We start from the raw sequence: 24,656 nt of genomic DNA on the forward strand, positions 1-24,656 counted from the left end.
ACTTGGGTTACAGACACCAGATACTGAGATCAGACATAGCAACTGCAGGCTTAGTCTCCACAACTTCAGTAAATCCAGGATCCAGGTCCAAGGATGTGGCAGGCCCTAGCCATGCTTTTTGGCCTGATAGTGCTGCTCCGTATTGCAAGCAGACCCTATTTTTGCCCCTCTGCAGATGAACTGTTTAGGCTCCATAATGGGGATATGAGGTCAACAGCATTTTTGAGCATTTCCTGGATAGACTCAAGCTGCCTCAGAGAGGATAGCTTGCTAAGAAAATAGATCTGTCAAAAAAATTTGTGCTACTCACAATAGTGGCTAACCTGTCTAAACATTAAAAGAGACATTACCAACAAAGTCCTGCGTTTCTTCCCGGGGGCCTGGGGTCACAGAAACCACTTCTGATCAGATCTGTATTGCTAACAACAGGAATGCAAACAGAGATCCCTGTTGAAAATCTATTGTGAAGTATGGGGGTGGCTATACGGGGCTTTCCCTTTGAAACCTGGAATTTCTGGACTAAGAAAGGTCTCTGGTGGCCTCTATGACTCCCATGTAGGCTGCAGGCCCTATTCTACCCACCAAGGTGAACACCATCTCAATGGCTCTCAGCCACCACAAGATGAAAGTGAAGGGAGACTCCTGAGGGCAGAAAGACCTATGAACCTGGTCTACTCCTTCCTACAAAGACAACAAGTACCACAGCTGCAGTTTCCACAATGTCCTTCAAGATCACAGATGATATTTACAAGAATGGCCAGCCTATAGAGGGAACCTTCCCTGTGTATGCCAACTTTCAGCAGTCCAAGCCTAAAGTTCAACACGTCACCAAGGAAATGAAGGGAAGTCACACCATCTGCCTCCTGGAGACTGGAGAGTAGAGAATGCTATCCCCTAATAGCTGGCTATCAACCTTAGAAAACTGAACACAGTGACAACTGTGTGTTCAAATTCTCTGAGAAAAGCACTACTGTGGGATCAAGTCAGAGCTAGTCGACAGAATCTCATGCACCGATCGATACAGAAAAAAAAGTTTAGTCTACTGCAGCATATCCAGCCATCCTCACACAGTTTTTGTTTTTAATGTGGCAGATAGGGTTAAGGTGACTAAGGGGGTGGAAATTCTCTTTTTTAGTTAAGACTGAAGAGTTTAGACAGTGGCTATGAAAGACTTGGGACTTCCCAGGTGGCAGCTAGTGGTAAAGAACCCACCTGCCAATGAGGAGACACAGGTTCAATCCCGGGTTGGGAAGATGCCCTGGAGGAGGAAATGGCACCCTACTCCATTACTCTTGTCCGGAAAATTCTATGGGCAGAGGAGCTTTGGTGCGCTTCAGTCCATGGGGCCACACAGAGTCAGACCCGACTGAGTGACTAAGCAGCATGAAAGACTAGACCAGGCCAATCCTGTGTATAGGATTTGAACTGATCCTTTCTAGATTAAACAGAGCTCTCCTACACAGAAAATAACTCCAAATCCTGGCTACATCTCAGCCTCATCTCCTTACTGCTACATCTCCTTACTGCTGACAAGGCAGAGCGCCCTTTAAATTTCCTAATAAGGACTTTCACAGAGACTAGTTCTACACAGAGCCTGCTGCCCTAAAGCCTGCTACAACAAACCTCCTACCCTTCCCCCACCAGAACATCTCCAGGGAGCAGAACTCACTGAGAGCCTGAAGGGTTTAAACGGAATATAGAATTCCTAACAAGGATTTAAAACCTTACATATATTTACTACCTCTTCCCAAGTAGTTATTTTCTAGGTTTGGAATAAGTTAAGAGGAGAAATGGTACACAGTCCTTTAAGTGAAGAAAGCCATTTTTTCTAGGGAAAACTGTTGAACTTCCAGTGTTATATACCCTCTGTGTTCTGTAGCATGATTCTTTTTTCTTATCAGAAAATTTATTTGTGAAGTTTTTACAAAGACTTTATTTGTAAAGACTTCCCTGGTGGTTCAGATGGTAAAGCATTTGCCTACAATGCAGAAAACCTGCATTCAATCCCTGGGTTGGGAGGATCCCCTGGAGAAGGAAATGGCAAACCCATTCCAGTACTCTTGCCTGGAAAATCCCATAGATGGAGGATCCTGGTAGGCTACAGTCCATGGGGTTGCAAAGAGTCAGACACGACTGAGCGAATTCACTTCACTTCACTTGGGCTGATGATAGTATGAACAGTTCTAACACTGGCTAGAACTGCTGAGCTAGTTGCAGAGTTACATTCCAATCAGTTCAGTTCAGTCACTCAGTCGTGTCCAAGTCTTTGCGACCCCATGGACTGCAGCATGCCAGGCTTCCCTGTCCATCACCACTCTCGAAGTTTGCTCAAAGTAATGTCAATGGAGTTGGTGATGCCATCCAACCATCTCATCCTCTATTGTCCCCTTCTCCTCCTGCCTTCACTCTTTCCCAGCATCAGGGCCTTTTCCAATGAGTCAGTTCTTCCATCAGGTGGCCAAAGTACTGGAGTTTTAGCTTTAGCATCAGTCCTTCCATAGAGTATTCAGGACTGATTTCCTTTAGGACTGACTGGTTTGATCTCCTTGTTGTCCAAGGGACTCTCAAGAGTCTTCTCCAACACCACAGTTCAAAAGCATCAATTCTTCTGTGCTTAGCTTTCTTTATGGTCCAACTCTCACATCCATACATGACTACTGGAAAAACCTAAGCTTTGATTAGATGGACCTTTGTTGGCAAAGTAATGTCTCTGCTTTTTAATATGCTCCCTAGTTTGGTCATAACTTTTCTTCCAAAGAGCAAGCGTCTTTTAATTTCATGGCTGCAGTCTCCATCTGCAGTGATTTTAGAGCCCCCCAAATTAAAGTCTCTCACTGTTTCCATTGTTACCCCATCTATTTGCCATGAAGTGATGGGACCGGATGCCATGATCGTAGTTTTATGAAAGTTGAGTTCTGAATGTTGAGTTTTAAGGTAGCTTTTTCATTCTCCTCTTTCACTTTCATCAAGAAAGCAAAGTTCCTCTTTGCTTTCTGCCATGAGTGGTGTCATCTGCATATCAAGAGGTTACTGATATTTCTCCTGGCAATCTTGATTCCAGCTTGTACTTCATCCATCCTGGCATTTCACATGATGTACTCTGCACAGACGTTAAATAAGCAGGATGACGATATACAGCCTTGACATGCTCCTTTCCCAATTTGGAATCAGTCCGTTGTTCCATGTCTGGTTCTAACGGTTGCTTCTTGACATGCATACAGATTTCTCAGGAGGCAGGTAAGGCGGTCTGGTATTCCCATCTCTTTAAGAATTTTCCACAGTTGGTTGTGATCTACACAGTCAAAGGCTTTATAGCATAGTCAATGAAGCAGAAGTAGATTTTGTTTCTGGAATTCTCTTGCTTTTCCTATGATCCAACGGATGTTGGCAATTTAATCACTTGTTCCTCTGCCTCTTCTAAATCCAGCTTGAACATCTGAAAGTTTTCAGCTGACAACAGAAATAGCTTCAAACAGCACTTCCGTGGTGGCACAGTGGATAAGAATCCATCTGCCAATGCAAGGGACACAGGTTTGATCCCTGGTGTGAGAAGATTCCACATGCCACGGAGCAACTGAGCCCATGAGCCAGAAGGACTGAGCCTGCACTCTAGAGCCTGCTTGCTGCAATTAGTGAAAACCACATACCTAGAGCTTGTGTTCCCCAACAAGAGAAACTACCACAATGAGAAGCCCATGAACCACAACAAAGAGCAGGCCCCATTCGCCACAAGTAGATAAAGCCTGAGCAAAGCAATGAAGACCTAGGACAGCCAAAAATAAATAAATAAATAAATAAAATTAGCTTTTAAAAAAGAAATGTGTGTGTGATTAGTTCCTGTCCAACTCTTTGCGACCCTGTGGGAGTAGCCTGCCAGGCTCCAGGTCCCTGTGGTGTCTCCAGGCAAGAATCCTGGGGTGGGCTGCCACAGCTTGAAACAAAGCTAGGTGGTGCCCACCAGGTACAGACTTCACTGGTCTGTACGCCCCTTGTGAAACTAGCTTGGGAGAAAACAGTTTTTACCATTTTTTAAAATCACTGCTCTGTCAAATATTTAAACACAGAACGGAATAAGTGTCATTAAAAAGTTCCACCTTCAAATAATAAATACTTCTAAGTCTTAATTTTTTTTACATGCTTAACTTGACAATTTCTGAGGAGAGTTAAAAGCTCTAAAACTGTTGAAAGTTCTTATATTCCCCTAAGCAAACTCTATCAGTTGTTACTTTATATATTTTAAAGCTAATTTGTTAGATGAACATATATTCCATGATTATTATTAGCTTTTTTCATTATTTTATAACATTTGTAATTGATTATAAAATACATAAAGAAAATAAAGGTAGAGTTCAACACGATTATAAAGTGAACAAAATACAACTAAAACTAAGATCAAGAAACAGAACCCTGGGGCAACCCTGAAAACACTGATGTGTTCCACCTGACCACAATTTCTGCTTTCCCACTAGAGATAACCATTACCCTGACTTACGTGATAAAAGCAAATCAGATGCATTTTTTCCTTGTTTCCTCCTTCACTCAGTATACTGTCAAGAGTTCAGAAACAAGACTGTTCTAGCCTCATAAAAGGAACTGGGGCAGTGGTCCCTCTTTTTTATTATCTGAGGAAATTTAAATTTAGAATTGCTTCTTCCTTAAATGATTCACAGAACCTGCAAATTAATTCATCTCCATCTGGAAGAATTTTTTAATGACTTTTAAAATAGATGACACACACACGTTTCAAAAATCAAAACAACATAAAAAGGTTTCCAGTTAGAAGTGTCACTCACACTTCTGTCTACCCCATTCCCTCTTGTCCCCTTAAAATGTTACTTTCTGAAAACACATGTGTGAATCATAATATTTCTACCTCTTTTTAACAAAAGATAGCATTCTAAATACGTTATCCTGCACCTGATTTTTTCACTTGACAATGTCCTATAGATTTCTCCATAGAAGTATAGTGAACTCTTTCTTTACTGCAGCTACACAGCGTTCCACAGGCAGACAGACCATAGCTTAGTCAATCCACTGATGGGTACTTTGTATTGCATTCATTTTATTTTTATACTTGAATGTTTGATCCATTTGTACTTTCTCCTAATATATGGTATGAATTTTAACTGGATTCACAAATGGACTTTTCCAATTGGCTATACAGTTGTCTCAAGACCATTTGTTATGAATTCTATCTCTTTTGTACTAACAGGAGATCCTGTCTTTAGTAAATTTTAAATTCCTTTATGTAATTGACCTCATTTCTGGACTTCTTATTCATGTGTTATTTGTTGAGGCTTTATAACATGTTTCAATTATATAATGGGTCTGTCATCACTCTACTTTTTAAGAGTTCTTCTGAACTCTTAGAGAATACTCTAAGTATTCCTAAACTTAGAGTCAGCCTGTCTAATAATTAGCATATATATTAGTTATTTAATCTATAATTAATTTAGAAAGAATTAACATTTTTAAGATGTGCATTTTTTCTTCCACTATCTTTCAACTGTGGTTGTCTATACATATAAAAACTCATGACTTCTGTATAATTATTATCTCTTTAATTCACAGTAGCTTTCAGTTATTATCTTGGGTTTCTGAGATATATAATAATATCATATTGGCAAATTAGAATTTTAACTCTTCCTTTCCGGTTCTTATACCTGATTAATATACTTTTTGGCAGAAATTATGTGTATGTTTTTCTGGGTCACTGCAATTCACTTTTGTTTGGCTCTAATTCTTGGCAATTTATTAGATGCTACTCTCTGGCTTATGTACTAACATCAAAGAAGAAGAAAGAAAGCAAAGTTATCAGCAAGAAGGAAACTGACATGGATGTTTGTGATAAATAAGAATATTGTGACACTTCTTCAAAGACACTAACTTCTTGGAATGGGAAAAAAAGATCCATAATAAAGGGCAACCACTCAGAAAATAATACAGAGATGTGTGGTAAAAGAGTCAACAGAGAAATCATAAATAATAAATCACTAAAAAATACTCAAACAACTAAAAGGAAGGATCAATAGAATACTGATGAGACAAAGAGAAAACAAACAACAAATGACATAGCTAAATCTACTACATTTATAAATATATTAATTAAAAATAGTCTAAAACAGGCTTTAGCAAACTGTGGCCTGAGGGTCGAATATGACATAACACTTGTTTTATAAATAAAACTGTCTTTGGACACAACCAAATCCATTCATTTACAAACTGTCAAGGGCTGCTTTCACACTACAGAGACAGAAGAGTAGCTGCCACACAAACCATATGGTCTTCCTTCAAGATCTAAATATTTATGGTCTGGCACTTTACTGAAAAAGTCTGCTGACCATGGTCTAAACAGTGCAGAGATTATTATAGTGTATAAGGAAGGCAAAACCTAACTATATGGCATGCATGAGACATTCTCTTTAAATGCAAATACAAAAAGAAAAAGGCTATATTTATATGAAACAAATTAGACTACAACACAAGGAATATTACCTTATCTAGAGTAAACATTCCATAATGCTAAAAGGGTTGGTATATCAGGAAGACATAAAAATTGAAAAAGTGTATACCCCCATTAAGTGTTCCAAAATGTATAAAATAAACAGTGATAAATTACAGGAGAAGGAACAGGCACACTCACAATTATATTTGGAGACTTTAATACCCCTCCCTCAAAAACACTGAACAAATCTCAACAAATTATGGAAGATCTAATGACAACATCAACCATCTTGACCCAACTGACATTTATAAAGACTAAAAACAACAAATGTAAAATAAAAAGTAATCTCAAGTACACATGGAGTATTCATAAAGATAAGCCATATTCTGATCATATGGCAAATTCCAATAAACCTTAAAACTTTTGAAAAATTAAGAGTGTGATGTCTGATGGTTTAAAAAAAATGAATTAAAGTTAATAACAGTAAGATAGTTCACGAAGTCCAAAAATTACCAAAAGTAAATGATGCACATAATGACTCATCAAAGACGACATCAAAGTTAAATAGTATTTTGATATGAATGACAGTGAAAATATAACATCAATATCTATAGGGTACACCTAACCCTGCTTAGAGGGAAATTTATAGCTTTAATGCTTAAACTGGAATGGAAAAGAATCAAAGATCTAAGTTTCTGTCTAGAGAAGCATAAGAAGATGAACAAATTAAATCCAGAGAAATTAAAAGGAATGAAATAACAATGATTTTTAAAATGTTAAAAAAAAAAAAAAGGTTTGAGTTGAAAAGAGACAAGTAAGTGAGAGTCACTCAGTCATGTCTGCCTCTTCGAGACCCCATGGACTGTTCAGTCCGTGGAATTCTCCAGGCAAGAATACTGGAGTGGGTAGCCATTCCCTTCTCCAGGTCTCCAGCACTGCAGGCAGATTCTTTACCACCTGAGCCATCAGGGAAGCCCAAAAAGAAACAAAAATATAGACAATTCACAAGGCAGAAGTAGCTTTGTTCAATAATTAACAACACTGAAAAACTTCTACATGACAGATCAAGAGAAATAAAACATAAATTATAAATACATGCAATAAAAGAGAGAATATCATCTTGTATTCCACAGACATCAAAAAATAACAGATATTATGAACAACCTTATACATTCAAAAATTTAAAAGAATTATCCAAGTTCTATGAAACACAAAACTTACTGAAGGCAACAAAAGATGAAATAGAAAATCTGACTAACTTTATAAGCATCAAGAAGTTAAATTAGTAGGATTAAATGTCCCACAAAGAAATACCCAAGTCCAGATGGTGTCACTGGTAAACTTTACCAAACATTCAAAGAAAAATAAATACATAAATAAATAAATAAACACATATTTTTTTCTGAAAAAGAGTAAACACTCCCCAATTCATAAGTCCAGCATAACCTGATGTCAATATTTGACATAGACATGATTTAAAACAAGAAAACTATAGGTCAACATTTGGCTCAGACAGTAAAGAATCTGCCTGCAATATAGGAGACTTGGGTTCGATTCCTGGGTTGGAAAGATCCCCTGGTGAAGGAAACAGTAACCCACTCCAATATTGTTGCCTGGAGAATTCCATGGACAAAGAAGCCTGGTGAGTTACAGTCCATGGGGTCGCCTTTAAAGAGTTGGACACAACTGAGCGACTTTCACTTTCACTTTATTTCCCCTGAATATAGACATGCAAACAGTTAAAAAAAAAAATCAAGGAACTGAATAAATCAATTATCTCATAAGGACAGTAGCCAAAGTGAAAGTCGCTCAGTCATGTCTGACTCTTCGTGACCGTATGGACTATACAGCCCATGGAGTTCTCCCAGCCAGAATCCTGCAGGGGATAGCTGTTCCCTTCTCCAGGGGATCTTCCCAACCCAGAGATCAAACTCAGGTCTCCTGTTTTACAGGCAGATTCTTTACTAGCTGAGGCACAGGAAGCCACAAAAGGACAGTAAGTCATGACCAAATGGAGTTTATCCTAGGGAGTAATTTAATATTTGAAAATCAATCTACATAACATCAAAGGCATAATTCATGAAAGAAATAATTGATAAGCTTGGCTTCATTTAAAAACTTCTGCTCTGTGAAGGCTACTGTCAAAAGCATGAGAAACAAGCCTTGGGAAAAAAATATTTGCAAAAGATATCTGATGAAAGATTATTATCTAAAATGTAGCATTAAAAAACTCTTAAAGTTCCACAATAAGAAAACAAACCAACGTGTAACTCTATGGCTGATTCATATCAATGTATGACAAAACTCACTGAAATGTTGTAATAAAAAAAATTAAAAAAAAAAAAAAGAAAACAAACCATCCTGTTAAAAGATTAAAGATCTTAATATATGCTTTACCAAAGAAGATATACAGATGATAAAAAAGCACATGAAAAGATGCTCAACATCCTCTAGGGAACTACAAATTAAAACAATAAGATGCCACTACACACCCATTAGAATGACCAAAATTCAAAATACTGACAACTGCTAAATGATGTTGAGCATGTGGAGCGATAGGAACTCTCATTCACTGCTGGTGGGAATGCACAATGGTACAGCCACTTTGGTAGACGGTTTGGTGGTTTCTTACAAAACTTAAATAATGCTCTTAAACATACGATTCAGCAATTCTGTCTCTTGATATCTAGGCAAATGAATTGAAAATTGATGTCCACACAACAACTTGCACATGACTGTTTATAGCAGCTTTGCTCATAATTACCAAAACTTGGTAAAAAAACAAAGATGTCCTTCAGTAGGTAAAAGGATAAATAAGCAGTGATACATTCAAACAATGAAATATTCCCTGGTACTAAAAAGAAAGGAGTCATCAAGCAATATAGACACAAAGGAAACTTAAAATGACTATTGTTACATGGAAGAAGCCAATCTGAAAAGGCTATATACTGTATAATTTCAAGTCTATGACATTTGGGAAAAGGCAAAACTATGGAGGCAGGGAAAAGATCAGTGGTTATCAGAGGTTAGGAGGGAAGGGATGGCTAGGCAGAGCACAGAGGATTTTTAAGCAGTGAAAAACTATTATGTATTATACTAAAATGCTGGATAAATGTAACTATACATTTCTCTAATGTATAATACCAAGAGTGAAGCCTAATATAAACTATAGACTATACCTTATGATATGTCAATGTAGATTCAACAGTTAAAATAAATATATCACTCTTGTGTGGTAGGCTGATAATGAGAGAGGCTACACATGTGCAAGGGAAAGGGGTATACAAAAATTCTTTGTACTTTGTACTCAATCTTGCCATGAACCTAAAACTACTCAAAAAAAACAAAGCCTATTTTAAAAATCCATCAAATTAATCCACCAAATTAACAGAATAAGAGTAAATCCGCATGACTACTAAATCCTCAGCAAACTAATAACAGAAGTTAATTTCTTTAATCCGATAAAGGGTACCTACAAAAACACATACAATTAACATCATACTTACTAGTCAAACACTAAATCTTATTTCCTTAAATTCAGGAATAAAATAAGGACATGTACCTCAAGATACCCATTCAACATTATATTAGAGGTCCGAATTAGTATAAGTCAAAATAGAGAAATAGAACACAAACTCTAGAAAGTGAAAAGGATACTATTCCTATTCTCAGATAATATGGCTGTTTGCAGGGAACAACTAAGAAAGTAGCAACCAAAAAAAAAAAACCAAAAAACTATTTAAAAAATAATAAATGAATTTAGAAAATAAAGTCAGATACAAAAATGAGTGGTATTATCTACACACTAAGAGCATACTACGTGAAATATAAATTTTTAAATATCATTTATAATAGCATAAAAAACAAAAATTTTAGCAATAAATTTAATAAATTATGAACAAGATCTACACTAAAATTACAAAGTACTCTTTAAAAAAGTTAAAAGACAAAGAAAACTGCCATGTTCATGAACTAATTAGTAGACTCAAGATTAAGATGTCAGTCCTCCAAAAATTGATCAATAAATTGAATGCAAACTCAATTTCAATACCATTAAGTTTTTATGGAAACTGACCCACTGATTTCTAAAATTTATATAAATAATGGAAAAGTCCTCAGTTAAAACAATTTTTTAAAAAGGAGAACTTACACTTAATTATATACACTCAACTCTACAGAATAAACCTACAAAATCAAGATTGTGTGGTACTGACATAAGGATAGAAAAAGATATTGATGAAATAGAACAGAAAGAGGGAAAACAGATCAACATTCATATGGTCAACTGACATTTTTGACAAAGGTACTGAAGTAATTCAAGAGAGGAGAAACAGCCTTCTCAACAAATGGTGCTGAAACAACTGCCGTGTGCCATGTGAACAGCCACATGGAAAAAAATGAACCTCGATCCTTATCTCATACATGAATTAATCTGAAATGAATCACCAATCTATACATTAGAGCTAAAACTACAATGGTTTTAGGGAAAGACATATGTAAGTATCTCTTTGACCTGGATATAAATAAGGATTTATTACAAAGAACACAGGAAAAAAATAACCATAAAGGAAAAAAAATTGATAGAATTAAACCTAACTTCTGCTCATCAAAAGACATTTTTAAGAAAATTAACAGGAAATTTATGCAGAAAATTAACAGAAAATTTATTTGAGAAAATACTGACAAACTATTTATCTGACAAAAGACATTTATAAATATAAAATATAAGGAATTCTTACAACTTAATGATGACACAAATACCTCATTTTTTTCAATGAACAAAATATCTGAACATATACTTCATAAAGGAAGATATAACACAAAACTCATCATTATGTTTTTATATAACACAAATCCACATAACAATGCAATTTAGCCATAAGACACTATTACACATCCATTAGAATGACTAAATTTAAAAGACTAACAAAAAAAAAATACTGGTGAGAACACAGAACTGATAGGAATATAAAATGGTTTCAACCCTATTAGAAAAAATAAGTGGTAGTTTCTTTTCAATTTAAATATGCATCCACTATTTAACATAGCAGTTCCAATCCATTATTTATCAAAGAAAAATGAATACATAGTTCCATAAAACTTGTACACAAATATTCACTTCAGTTTTAATATTAACAACCAAAAATGAGAAACTATGCAATTGTTTATCAATAGAAGAATAAATTATGGTATACTAAAAAAGCAGTATACTAATCAGCAGTAAAAAGTATTACTACATTTGATCACAAGAATGAATCTCACAGATATTATTCTGATCAAAGGAAGCCAGACACAAAAGATTAATATGGCATGATTTTCATTTACATGAAATTTTCAAATGGTCAACACTAATCCATGGTTAAAATTTAGAACAGTGGCTGCCACTTGACAGAAGTTACAGGAAACTAACAGGAAAGGGAACTTCTTAGAGTGACAGCAACATTCTGTATCTTGAGAAAGGTGAATCCATTTGTCAAAACTCATAGAATTGTACATAATACAACTAGTGTATTTCAACATATATAAAATTTACCTCCAAAAATATAAACAACCAACCAAAAGATACTGCACTCCTAATCTAGATGGCTTCAGCAGAGAATACTTTCAAGCATATAAAGAAAGAGCAATAATCTTAAACAAACTCGGGAAATTGATAGTATGTGAATAACTCCCAAATTGTCTTAAGAGATAAGCATAACATTTTTAAAATATAAGGAAATTAAAAGATAGATAAATTAAAGGCCAATCTTTTTCATGCACATAACAAAAAATGGTAAACAAAATATTAGCAGATCAAAATCAACACTATACTAAAAGAATACATCAGGAACAACCAGATTTATATAGCAATTAACTACTGGTATATTTAAAAATTAATCAATATTACTTCCACATTAACCAAATATAGAAGTTAAATCATGTAATCAAAACAGATATAGAAAACCTTTTGACAAAAGTTAACTCTAGTGATTGATAAAAGCTCTCAACAGACTAGGACTACAAGGAAAACTTCCTTCACCTAAAAAAAAGTATATCCTTAACCTAAAAATAGTAACAATTAAAAAAAAAAGCTGTAGCAAACTTCGTACTTACCCTGAATCACAAACCACACAAAAATTTATTTTCAACAACTGAATTCAATGTTTTAAGCAAAAAAATTCTCTATTGCAATAATACAGAAAAAGAAGTAAAAGGAAAAATGAGAGAAAGAAAAAAGCTGTCATTATTTGGAAATGGTATGACTATGCACATGAAATTTTTTTTTAATTGATAAATATACTAGACTTAGTCAATACATCAGGATATTTAAATACAAGATCAATACACAAAAATTAATTGTATTTCTAGTCTAGCAGCAGTTATAGGCTCATCAATAAACATCAAAGACCCAAAAATAAATTTGAGACACGAACAAAAATTCTACATTAAAAACTATTAAAAATTAATAAAAGTAGCACACATAACACCTGACCAACAGAAGTTCCTTTGTAACCAAATGTAGAAAAGTAGTCTTTAAAAAAATGATGATGTGAAATCCACAAAGAATAAAATGAACCTTGACTATACCTCACAAAACACAAAATAATACAAGATGGATCATAGACCTAAATGAGAAAGATTTTTTTATAGATTATATAACAGGAAACATCTTTATGACCTTCAGGGTAGAAAAAAATTAACAAATACAAAAAAACACTAATAATAAAGAAAAGCTTAATTAAATGCATTTCATCAAAATTAAAATCTTCTCTTCAATAAAAAATCTATACAGAGAAAAGTCAAGCCACAGACAGGAAGAGATTTTGTTTAATACATGAGTATGCGTGCACACACATGCACACGTGCGTGCGCACACACACACACACACACACACACACCTCTAACAAAGAACTTGTATCCAGAATATACCAATAAGTCACCTGTTCCCACTCCCCCAGGCCCCAAAAGTGCACTTTACAAAAAAATGATGTCCAAGTTACATGAAGTGATATGAAAATGAGCTCAACTTTAAATGTTAAAGTTATCAGGAAATATAAAATGAAATCACAATCAATACCACTACACTCATCCACCAAAAAAAATGTCTAAAGTCTAAAAATTGACCCAACTGCTGGTGAGGTTGTGAAGCAACTGGGACCTTCACACATTGTTGGCGGGAGTATAATCTGAACTAACCAACTAGGATATTATTTGGCACTACCAACTAAATCTAAATATGCCTACCATGTGACCCAAATTCTACTAGGATTATAGCAAACAGAGATGAATGCTTCTGTCTCCCAAAAGACATGTATATGAATGTCCATAACAACATTATTAACAACAGTCAAAAATAAATTTGAGTACTTGTAGTATATTCATACAGAGGAATATTGTGGATCAATAAAAAACAAAAGTGAATTATACAAGCATAATACTGAGCAAAAGAAGCCACAAACAAAAGAAATATACATATATTATATAATTCCACTAGTATAGCATTCAAAAACAGGCAAAATAAACCTATAATTATAGAAGTCAGAATAGATGGTTACTGAGAAGGTGGTTATTCACAGAGAGGCGGGCAATAGAAGCCTATTTTGATCAACATAAAGGTTACAGAAGTTCATGCAAATGTACAAATTCACTGAGCTAAGTATATATATAACACAATTTTGTTAATACCTCAAAATAAATGTATTTTCAGACAAAAAATGGCAAATAATTTATCTCAGCAGACCTAGCAAAATATTACTAAAGGGTATTTTTAAGTCAAAAGGAAAAGCCTATCAAAGAGAAATAAATAAATATAAATAAATATGTGAATGTGAAGGGTAAAAAAACTGTAAATACTTGGGTATATCTAAAATGAAGAGGGTCAGTATAATCGTATCTTTTGGAGTTTCAAATATATGTAGAGCTAAAAGACAATAATGACAAAAAAAAATGGGAAATGGCAAAATATTGGATTGGCCAAAAGTTCATTCAGGTTTTTCTGTGAGATGTTCTGGAAAAACCCAAACAAAGTTTTGGCCACTCAATACAAATTTACTAAGTATACAAGAAGCAATCTCAGGAAACAAATAAAAGAAGGTGCAACTAAGAAATTAATAGAAGGGGGAAAGAATAATTTAAAATACTCAGTTAATCCAAAAATTGAGAGAAAGATAATACTAAATGTGCAAGACAAATAGAAAACAAATAATAATAATGTAATTATATTTAAATGCCAACTGACTATACTCCAATTAAAGATAAGAAATTTATCAGACTGAATTAAAAACCAAAAATTATATTCTATTAAATGGTAAACATGAAAAGTTATAGAAAACTGAAACTAAAAGGGTGGAATAAGATATTTAATGTAGAAGACTAATAATAAGAGCTGGAATCATTCAACTAATATCAGATGAAGTAAAGTTTAACTTTATTACTTAGAGATAACAGGTATCATTATATCCTGATAAAAGAGTTAATAACTAGGGAGATATAATAACATTATATTTGCTATCGGTGAAAACGGAAAGAAATAAAATTTAAAAAATAAGCAAATCCTCTCTCAGGAAATGAAGCAACAAGCAAGAAGACCACTAAGGATATGGAAGATTTAAACAAGGTTAATATCGTTCACCTAGCCGCTATTTCCAGGACACCGCACAGCAAGTTTCAGAGATGTAGAAGCACACAGTGCATACTGCCTGACTGCTCTAGAATCAAATTATCACTCAGAAACTCAGAACAGAAATGTAAGTAAAAATGCACCAAGTAGAGATTGAGAAATAAACTTCTAAAATAAAAGATTAAAAAAAACCCACTAGAGAAATCTAAAATCACATTGGAAATTACACTGTATCTTAAGGAAAACTGTAATGAAAATATGACACATCAAAACTTGGCTATAGCTAAAGTTGCTTAGAGGAAAAGGTACAGCCTTTCAGGTCATTGAAAAGAGCTAGAAATCAATGCTCTATCTCCATTAAGTTAGAAACAGAACAGCAAGTTAAAACCAAAGACAGAGAATATTTTAAAATCAAAAACTAATGAAACAGAAAACAAATCTAGTATAGGAAAATTCAAAGGGCAAAAGTTAATTCATTGAAAAAAATAACAGAATTGATAAACCTCAAAGCATAACAAATGAAAAATATGAGAGGTGCAAATGACCAATACAATAATAAATTTGAAAAATTAGTTGACGTGGATGAACCTAGCAAAACTGACACACCTATGTAGAAAATTCACATAGTCCAATTTCAATGTTTAAAAATGAATATATAATTTAAAACTCTCTCTCTAGGAACCTCCAGACTCAAATGACTTCACCAATGAAATCTTCTCAGCATTTAAGGAAGAAATAATAATAATCTTCTCAAACTCTTCTAGAGAACAATAAAAGAGGAAACACCTCCCTCTTTTTATGAGGCCAGTATAACCGAGATACCAAAATCTGATCAGGATGTGGTAAGTAGGAAAATGTCAGGCCAATTCCTGTTAAAGATCCAAAACACACACACAAATAGTAAACCAAATTCAACAGTAAATTAAAAGGATAATAAATCCCAACAAAGCTGGCTTATTTTAGAAATGCAAAGTTAGTTTCACATTTGAAAATAAATCAATGTAACTCAACTAATTATGGAGAAAAGCCATGTCTCAAAAGATGCTGATAAAGCACTGATTAAAATCCAACACAATTCACGATTTGAAAAGTACAATTAGCTAGGTTGCTGAGCATGAGGTCAATAAACAAAGTTCAACTGTAGTTCTAACTACTAGTAAAAACAATTAGAAAATAAAACTTAACAAACAATCTAATTAAAACAGCATGAATAATATAACATACCAGGAATAAATCTGCTGAAAAATGCATAAATTATCTCTACTGAATGAAAACTACAAATAATTCATGGGTTAAATTTATAAAGCCCTAAATAAATGAAGGAACATACTATGTTCATGGATTGGTTGAGTCAATATTACTAAGATGTAAATTAACTTCAAAGTAATCTCTAGTTAAGTGCAATCCTAATCAAAATTCCAGGTATGTGAGTGCTGAGTGTAGATGTGGATTTTTAAGTGTAAATACAAACTGAAACATTTATTCCAAAATTATATGAAAATATAAAGGGTTAACAAGAGAGGCAAAGAGAGAAGTTACAGTAAATACACTACCAGATATTAAGACTTCTCAAACTAAAGTTAATTTAAGGCAGTGTACTATTGACACAAGGAGAGACAGACAAACAGAAGAGTCTACATACTCAAACTTCAATAACAAATAAAAACTAGAAATATACTAGGAAAAAAATCCATGTAGAAAGATTTCATTCAAAATTTTAATGATTTCTGATCAATAATATCAATTACAAAAGCAAGTAAATAATATTTCAGTTAAATTCTTTCAAAGACTGTATAAAGTAGCTTGCAAAACAAATATCAGATCTCTATAAAATCTTTATCTCTTACCTCTCCAAAAGCCCCTCGACCAATCACCTTTAATATTTCAAAGTCTTCTCTATGTAATCGCATCTGTTTCACTTTAGAAGTAAACGGTTTAGCTGAAACAAAAACGTAATATCAATTATTGAAATGTGATACAAATTAGATATAAACAGTATTTCTTGAACATTATGATTAAGGATTAAGCTGAAGTATTTAATAGTCCCATGAAACTATATTGAGAAGAAATAGTTTTAATTTTCATGTTTCATTTATTTCTTACATATGAATTATATTTTTGGTGGAAAGCATATTTTTAAAAGCCAAATAACATATGAAATAATGCAAAGTAGCAGTGACATACAAATGAGATCAATATATTCTTATGTTAAACATTCCATGTATTCTAACTCAATGCTAGATATATATTTTAACACAAAGATCCAAGGGGTAAAAGGAAATATGTTGGCACCAGAGAGATTCAGCAATTCCCACACATTAAATTAAAATTTCTGCCACATTCATTCATTTATTTCTTCTTTTAACATGCCTTTAGCAAGAGCTGATATTATACAAAACATGGTGGCAATTACTGGAGTTTTAAACAAATATAATTACAATATGATACCTTCATTCAAGAACTTCACAGTCTTTCTGAAAGATCGTTTACACAGTACATAAACACATAACATAATGTGATCAAAGTTTCTAACAGAGATAGATACAAAGCATTTCAGGGTCAGTGAGAATGGAACCCTAATTCTCTTATGTGAACACTAATGAGGGAGTAAGTTTGGACCTGGGCCTTGAGGACTAAGTAAACTTTGCTACTTTACCTGTTTGCACTGTAGATATTCCCAGCAAAGTAAAAGTGAAGTCACTCAGTTGTGTCCGACCCTTTGTGACCCCATGGACTGTAGCCCACCAGGCTTCTCCATCCATGGGATTCCCCAGGCAAGAATACTGGAGTGGGTTGCCATTTCCTTCTCCAGGAGATCTTCCCAACCCAGGAATTGAACCCGGGTCTCCCACATTGCAGGCAGATGCTTTACCCTCTGAGCCACCAGGGAAGCCCCATTCCCAGCAAAGGGAGATATTTGCAAAGTAAGGGAAGCAAGAAAGTGAACTTTGGGTGATAATGGTAAATAATTAATTGCTGTAATAGAATTGTAACTATAAAAAAGAAATCAGGACTAGAAAATGGAAGATGGAAATGGCCTTGCATGCCATACAAGAAACTTAAACATTATTAATTATAGGGAATATATTGAAATGTTTTAGAAATTATAAAATAAATTATATGTTCTGCTGTCTCTGAGAGAAATTTAGACCTGTCACCTTTCCTCCCCTGATGTCCCTCATTATTCTCACACAAAAAGGAGTTAATATGATTAAAAGGTCTTTATATATGGGTACAGATCTCTTCTCCTTCCTACCATGGACCGGCATGTAGAAGATTAAAGGTATATATTTAAGCACTAGAAAAGTGACAGAAACACAGAATGCCTTACCACTTGTTTTGGTCTAAGATATTTAGCCCTAACTAGTTTAGAAAAGAGGGGTATTCCACATTGCAGAACACAGTCTATGAGAGATTTCCGCATTGGTTTAGAAGTTTCTGCAGTGATTTAGATTTCTGCTTTAGACGGTCAGGAAAGGAAATACAGATTGAATCTCTATTTGGAATTCACACAACAGAAAAGATGAAGATCAAATAAATGGATCAAATCTGAATGAAGGTATAAAGGATCTCATACTGTGAGAGAGAGATGTAAAGTCAGGGAGTTAACATTTCGATAAGATAATCAAGACATCTTAGTTTTGAACAAACTGGACTGGACAAATGGTGAGACTGAAATCACTCAGGGTCCTAACAGAAATAAATTATTCCAATCTGAGGATAGTTTATTTACAAATAGATTATTTACAAAGCTGTAGGTGGGTTATGCAGGTCAGGAAGCAACAGTTAGAACTGGACATGGAACAACAGATTGGTTCCAAATAGGAAAAGGAGTACGTCAAGGCTGTATATTGTCACCCTGCTTATTTAACTTATATGCAGAGTACATCATGAGAAACGCTGGGCTGGAAGAAGCACAAGCTGGAATCAAGATTGCTGGGAGAAATATCAATAACCTCAGATATGCAGATGACACCATGCTTATGGCAGAAAGTGGAGAGGAACTAAAAAGCCTCTTGATGAAAGTAAAAGAGGAGAGTGAAAAAGTTGGCTTAAAGCTCAACATTCAGAAAACTAAGATCATGGCATCTGGTCCCATCACTTCATGGCAAATAGATGGGGAAACAGTGGAAACAGTGTCAGACTTTATTTTGGGGGACTCCAAAATCACTGCAGATGGTGATTGCAGCCATGAAATTAAAAGACGCTTACTCCTTGGAAGGAAAGTTGTGACCAACCTAGATAGCATATTAAAAAGCAGAGACATTACTTTGCCAACAAAGGTCCATCTAGTCAACGCTATGGTTTTTCCAGTGGTCATGTATGGGTATGAGAGTTGGACTGTGAAGAAAGCTGAGCGCCGAAAAATTGATGCTTTTGAACCGTGGTGTTGGAGAAGACTCTTGAGAGTCCTTGGACTGCAAGGAGATCCAACCAGTCCATCCTAAAGGAAATCAGTCCTGGGTGTTCATTGGAAGGACTGATGCTGAAGCTGAAACTCCAGTACTTTGGCCACCTTATCCGAAGAGTTGACTCACTGGAAAAGACCCTGATGCTGGGAGGGATTGGGGGCAGGAGGAGAAGGGGACGACAGAGGATGAGATGGCTGGATGTCATCAGCGACTCGATGGGCATAAGTTTGAGTAAACTCTGGGAGTTGGTGGTGGACAGGGAGGCCTGGCGTGCTGTGATCATGGGGTCGCAAGGAGTCGGACACAACTGAGCGACTGAACTGACTGACTGAGGTGGGTTATAAGGCCATGGCAAAAATAGTGTAATAATCTTGAGACTAGTGTCCCTCTCTTTCCCTGCTTCTACACGAGTGTATCGGAAATACTTGGCTAAAATTAGTACACATAGAATGTGTAAATTAAAAATAAAAGACCTGGAGCCAGCCAGGGGAGACTAGTATTACTCTAGTTGTCAGGTAGAGCTGGAAAATATCACAACACAGCTTACATTACATTGAATAGTTCTTTGTTTCTTGCACTTCTCTTTATAACCCTGTCCCCCTCAAGATTTCCAAATATCTTAATCCAAGCAGAGGATATGTTCTATATCTCTGTTTCATTCTAACCCTAAATCCAAAGACAGCAAATTCATCACAGACAACTATGGTTAAAGAATAATTCTATATATGCCTTCCTCTGGGTAACATTATCTAAAAGGTTAGAAATCTAAGTATTTCAATCCTCTAAAACACTATCATAAAATAGGAAAAGAAACTTTTTTAAAAATGAAAGTATCTGAAATACAATTCAGGTAATCAAATGGTTTCTGAAACAATCTTTAGCAAAGGTACAAAGAGTAACAACATGCCAAAAAATAAATGATATTATCTTTCCATGCAATAGTATACATTCTGCAAGCATCAAGAAAATGAGTAGTGAAATCACGTATGATTATGATTAAGGATTCAGTCAGATATCCACATTTTATGGTATCGTGTAGTACTACTAACAACATGAATTAAAAGGGTAATTCTGTCCATTCTTTATTTCCTGGAAACTGTTAGCAAAAATATGATTTCTTTGACACAACAAAACGATTCTATTTATAGACATTCAAAAATGAGTTTCATAAATTTCTTCAAAATTTTCATAGTTTACCAATATTTATCCACTCAGAAAGTAACTCTGAATACTCACTGTAAGCTGAGCATTTTATAAGATGTAAGAGGTATAAAGATAAATAAAATAGTTCTTTGTTCTCAAGTAAACAAACTGTGCAGTAAGTGTTACTCTCCCAATTTTTCAATGTGTTGAATGCAAATGTCTAATAAAGAGAAAACTATATTCACAATACAAGAATTAGAGAACTGCAAATAAACTTAGTAATATTCTATTATTTAACAACCAAATATGCCAAAAATAAAAGAATCTGAAGCCACCAAGATTTTCCAGAGTGTGAATAACAGGTATTCTCATACATAACTGGTAGGACTGTTAATTGCAACCTCTGTGGACAAGATTTGGTTTTCTTTTCTATTCTCTTAACATGGCATTTTAGTTTAAAAGATTTTAGAAGCTGGTACATCTTTGTACACTTTGAGATAAATCTTCCTTGGATACAATGTATTTTTTATATTTTTAATTTATTTTTATATTTTTTATTTATTTATTTATTTTGGTTGTGCTGGGTCTTAGTTGCAGCATGCAGGATTGTTTGCTTAGTTCCAGCATGCAAACTCTTAGCTGTGGCAAGTGGAATCATGCTCCCTGACCAGGGATTGAACTTGGGACCCCTGCATTGGGAGTAGCAGAGTCTTAGCCACTGGGCCACCAGGGAAGTCACTGCAATATATTTAAGAAAAAAAAAAAAGAAATTGATTTGCTCATTTTACTTAGGTATTTTACATCTGTGGTTATAAACAATGTTGGTTTACAATTATATTTTTTTCTCTACTATCTTCATCTGATTTAGTACCAATGATAAGCCAACCTCATGTAATATGTTGAGTAGCTTCTTTTCTTTTCTCTAAAATAAAATAATTCCAGGCTGTTTAAAGATCTTACTGTGAGAAACAAAACTAAAGGACTTGTAGGAGACAGAGGAGACTATGAGTGTGCGGTCTGCTAAAGCCTGCTGGTGAAGCCTCTCACATGCATCACTGTGTTGCACTCTTGATGTTCTGATTTCTCTCAGACCGTCATTTCCATTTTTCTGTTTCTACCTGTGACAACTGTATCAATTACATTCTTCTAAGAAGCTATACACTGTATTGAAATTTTCAAATTTGCTGGAATAGGGTGACAAAACACTCTTTTCTTTATAAAACCCTACTATACAGGGGCTTCCCTGGTGGCTCAGTGGTAAAAAAATTGCCCGCCAACGCAGGAGACACGGGTTTGATCTCCAATCCAGGAAGATCCCACATGCCACAGAGCAACTAATCCTGTGCAACACAACTTCTGAGCCTGCGCCCTACAGCCTGCAAACCGCAGGACTGAGTCCATGCGCTGCAACTACTGGAGCTCACATGCCCTAGAGCCTGTGCACCGCAAGAGCAGCCACCACGAGAAGCCCACGCGCTGCAACTAGAGAGGAGCCTCCCCTCGCCACAACTAGAGAAAAGCCTGCATAGCAACAAAGACCCAGCAGTCAAAAATAAATAAAATAAATTTTTTAAAATAAATAAATCCTACTATATGAATAGGTTTGATCCTTTTTTAGTTACTAATATATATATTCAAGTCTATATTCGTTACTTTTCTTTACCAATATTGCTGGAAGTTTCCATATTTTGTAAGTATTTTTCAAAATTACAATATTTACATGTGATCATCCTTTCTAAAATTCTTTTAGTAGGTTCTTAACTAAATTTACATAAAATTTCAGAAAAAGTAAATAGAGGCAAACATTAACCATCTGTCTTCACCCCCAAAATCAATACAGCGATAAAAATTAAGCAAAAGAGATACCAGGTGTGGAGGCACTAGTGGAATAGACATTTAAAGGAGCCATACCTAAGGACTGAAAAAAAAAATTAGCTGAACTTAACCAGGACATAATAAGTCTAACAATGTATACACTCGGTAACATAACCTCAAAATATTTAAAGCCAAACTGACAGACATAAAAGAACAAACTGACCTTCCTAAACGGAGGTTTTACTCTCTCTCAGTAACTGATAGCTCAAGCAGACCAACATAGGTTTTACTGTACTTTTAGTGTACTGAGTGGCATATATATAATACTCCACCTAAGCGTTGGAGGATTAATTTTCAAACACACACTGAACCTCTACAAATTTCTATAATATGCAAAACATAAAACTATCTCCAACAAAAATTCAAAGTATTGGGAACATAAAAACAAAATTCTATGAATAATATGCAATAAGCACAATTACAAATCAATAACAAAAAGACCACAAGGAAAATCCATAAGCTCTGAAATCCAAAAATAATTTTGAAGAAGAAATTAATTAGGCAACTAGAAAATATTCAGAACTACTTAATAATAAAAATACTACATACCAAAACTTCTATAATATAACTGGGATGGGAAAGCACTCAGTATTTATAATGGGAAATAAGGAAAGCTGAAATATGTTAAAAACACAACACAAAAGGTCAGACCAAGAGAATAAAATCAAAGTAGAAAGAAGAAAATAAAATTAATTTGAAAATAAGCATAAAACAGAAAAGCTCAACAAGGCCAAAGGACAAATCACTGAACACAGTAAAATAAAAACATAAGAAAGGGAAAAAAATATGAAGGTATAGAAACGTCAACACTGGAAATGAGAAATTAGACAAAACTACAGATGCTCCTGATATTAAACAGATGGTAAGAGAATGTCATAAACAACTCAGGGCATAAATCTGAAAAGGAAGTGTACAAGTTACTAAAAAGAGCAACTGATAAAAATTGAAAATATGAACTGTTCAACAAGTAAACTGAATCAATAGTTTAAAATCTTTCACACATAAAATACCAATCCTGAACCGCTTTACAAGCAAATTCAACCAAACACATAAGAGATAATTCCCGCAGTAAAACAGATTTTTCCAAACAATAAATAAAGAGGAGAAGCTATCCAACTCATGTAATCCTAATCTCATGCCAAAAGTACAGTCTTATTCATGAACATTCATGAGGACGAGACGGTTGGATTGCATCACGAACTTGATGGATGTGAGTTTGAGTGAGTTCTGAGAGCTGGTGATGGACAGGGAAGCCTGGCATGCTGCAATTCATGGGGTCGCAAATAGTTGGACACAACTGAGTGACTGGACTGAACTGATTCAAAAACATAGATGCAAAAAGTCTCATCAAATTATCCAACTAAACAAATCAAGCAATGTATAAATAACATAACATAATATGACCAGGTTGGGCTTATACCAAGCATGCAAAGAATCTATAGCATTAGAAAATTGACTAGCATAATTTATCACATAAAGAGATTTATGAAAAATTAACATATCAATAAATATATTTATACAAACACATTTCAATTAAATTAAACAACCATTCATGCAACTTTAAAAACCACGTTTATAACAAATGAGGAATAAAAGGAGATTTCTATGGCCTGATAAATGACAGCAATAACAGCAGCAGTTGCAAACAGCATATAAAACTTACAGGTAAAATGTTAAAACTGTTCTCTTTAAAATTAGGAAATATGGCTTTCCTGGTGACTTACTGGTAAAGAACCCACCTGCTACCTGATTCATGAAGATCCTACATGCCATGGAGCAACTAGGTTCATGCAGCTGTTGAGCCTGTGCTCTAAGCCCAGAAGCCGCAACTACTAAGCCCACATGCCACAACTACAGAAGCCCATGCGCCTTCGAGCCTGTGCTCCGCAACAAGAGAAACCACTGCAGTGAGAAGCCCACACACCACAACTACAGAGAAGCCCCTGCTTGCCACAACTAGAGAAAAGTTCACACAGCAATGAAGGTTCAGCACAAATAAAAATAAATAAAATTATAAAATTAGGAAATAAAGGATGACTTCCACTAAAATAATTGTTATTATCAGTTTTATTTAACATTGTAATAGCGGTCCAAGTCAGTGTAGTAAGAAATAACAGATAAAAAGATGGAAAAGGAAGAAAGAAAACTGTTACAATCTGCAGATTGTGTGATTTATCGACAT

At 34.7% G+C, this 24,656-nt stretch overlaps 1 protein-coding gene across 10 annotated transcripts in view; it reads right to left on the reverse strand.

Annotated features, from left to right (window-relative positions):
* CDC42BPA (CDC42 binding protein kinase alpha) overlaps nucleotides 1-24,656 on the reverse strand; it is a 292,676-nt gene that overhangs the window by 218,745 nt on the left and 49,275 nt on the right. For all 10 annotated transcript variants that reach the window (XM_065935568.1, XM_065935565.1, XM_065935563.1 and 7 more), the window contains exon 2: nucleotides 16,892-16,983. In XM_065935568.1, the coding sequence (XP_065791640.1) occupies nucleotides 16,892-16,983 (92 nt within the window). The remainder of the gene's footprint in view (nucleotides 1-16,891; nucleotides 16,984-24,656) is intronic.

Source organism: Muntiacus reevesi, chromosome 5, assembly GCF_963930625.1.
Source record: "Muntiacus reevesi chromosome 5, mMunRee1.1, whole genome shotgun sequence".
Lineage (NCBI taxonomy): Eukaryota > Metazoa > Chordata > Mammalia > Artiodactyla > Cervidae > Muntiacus > Muntiacus reevesi.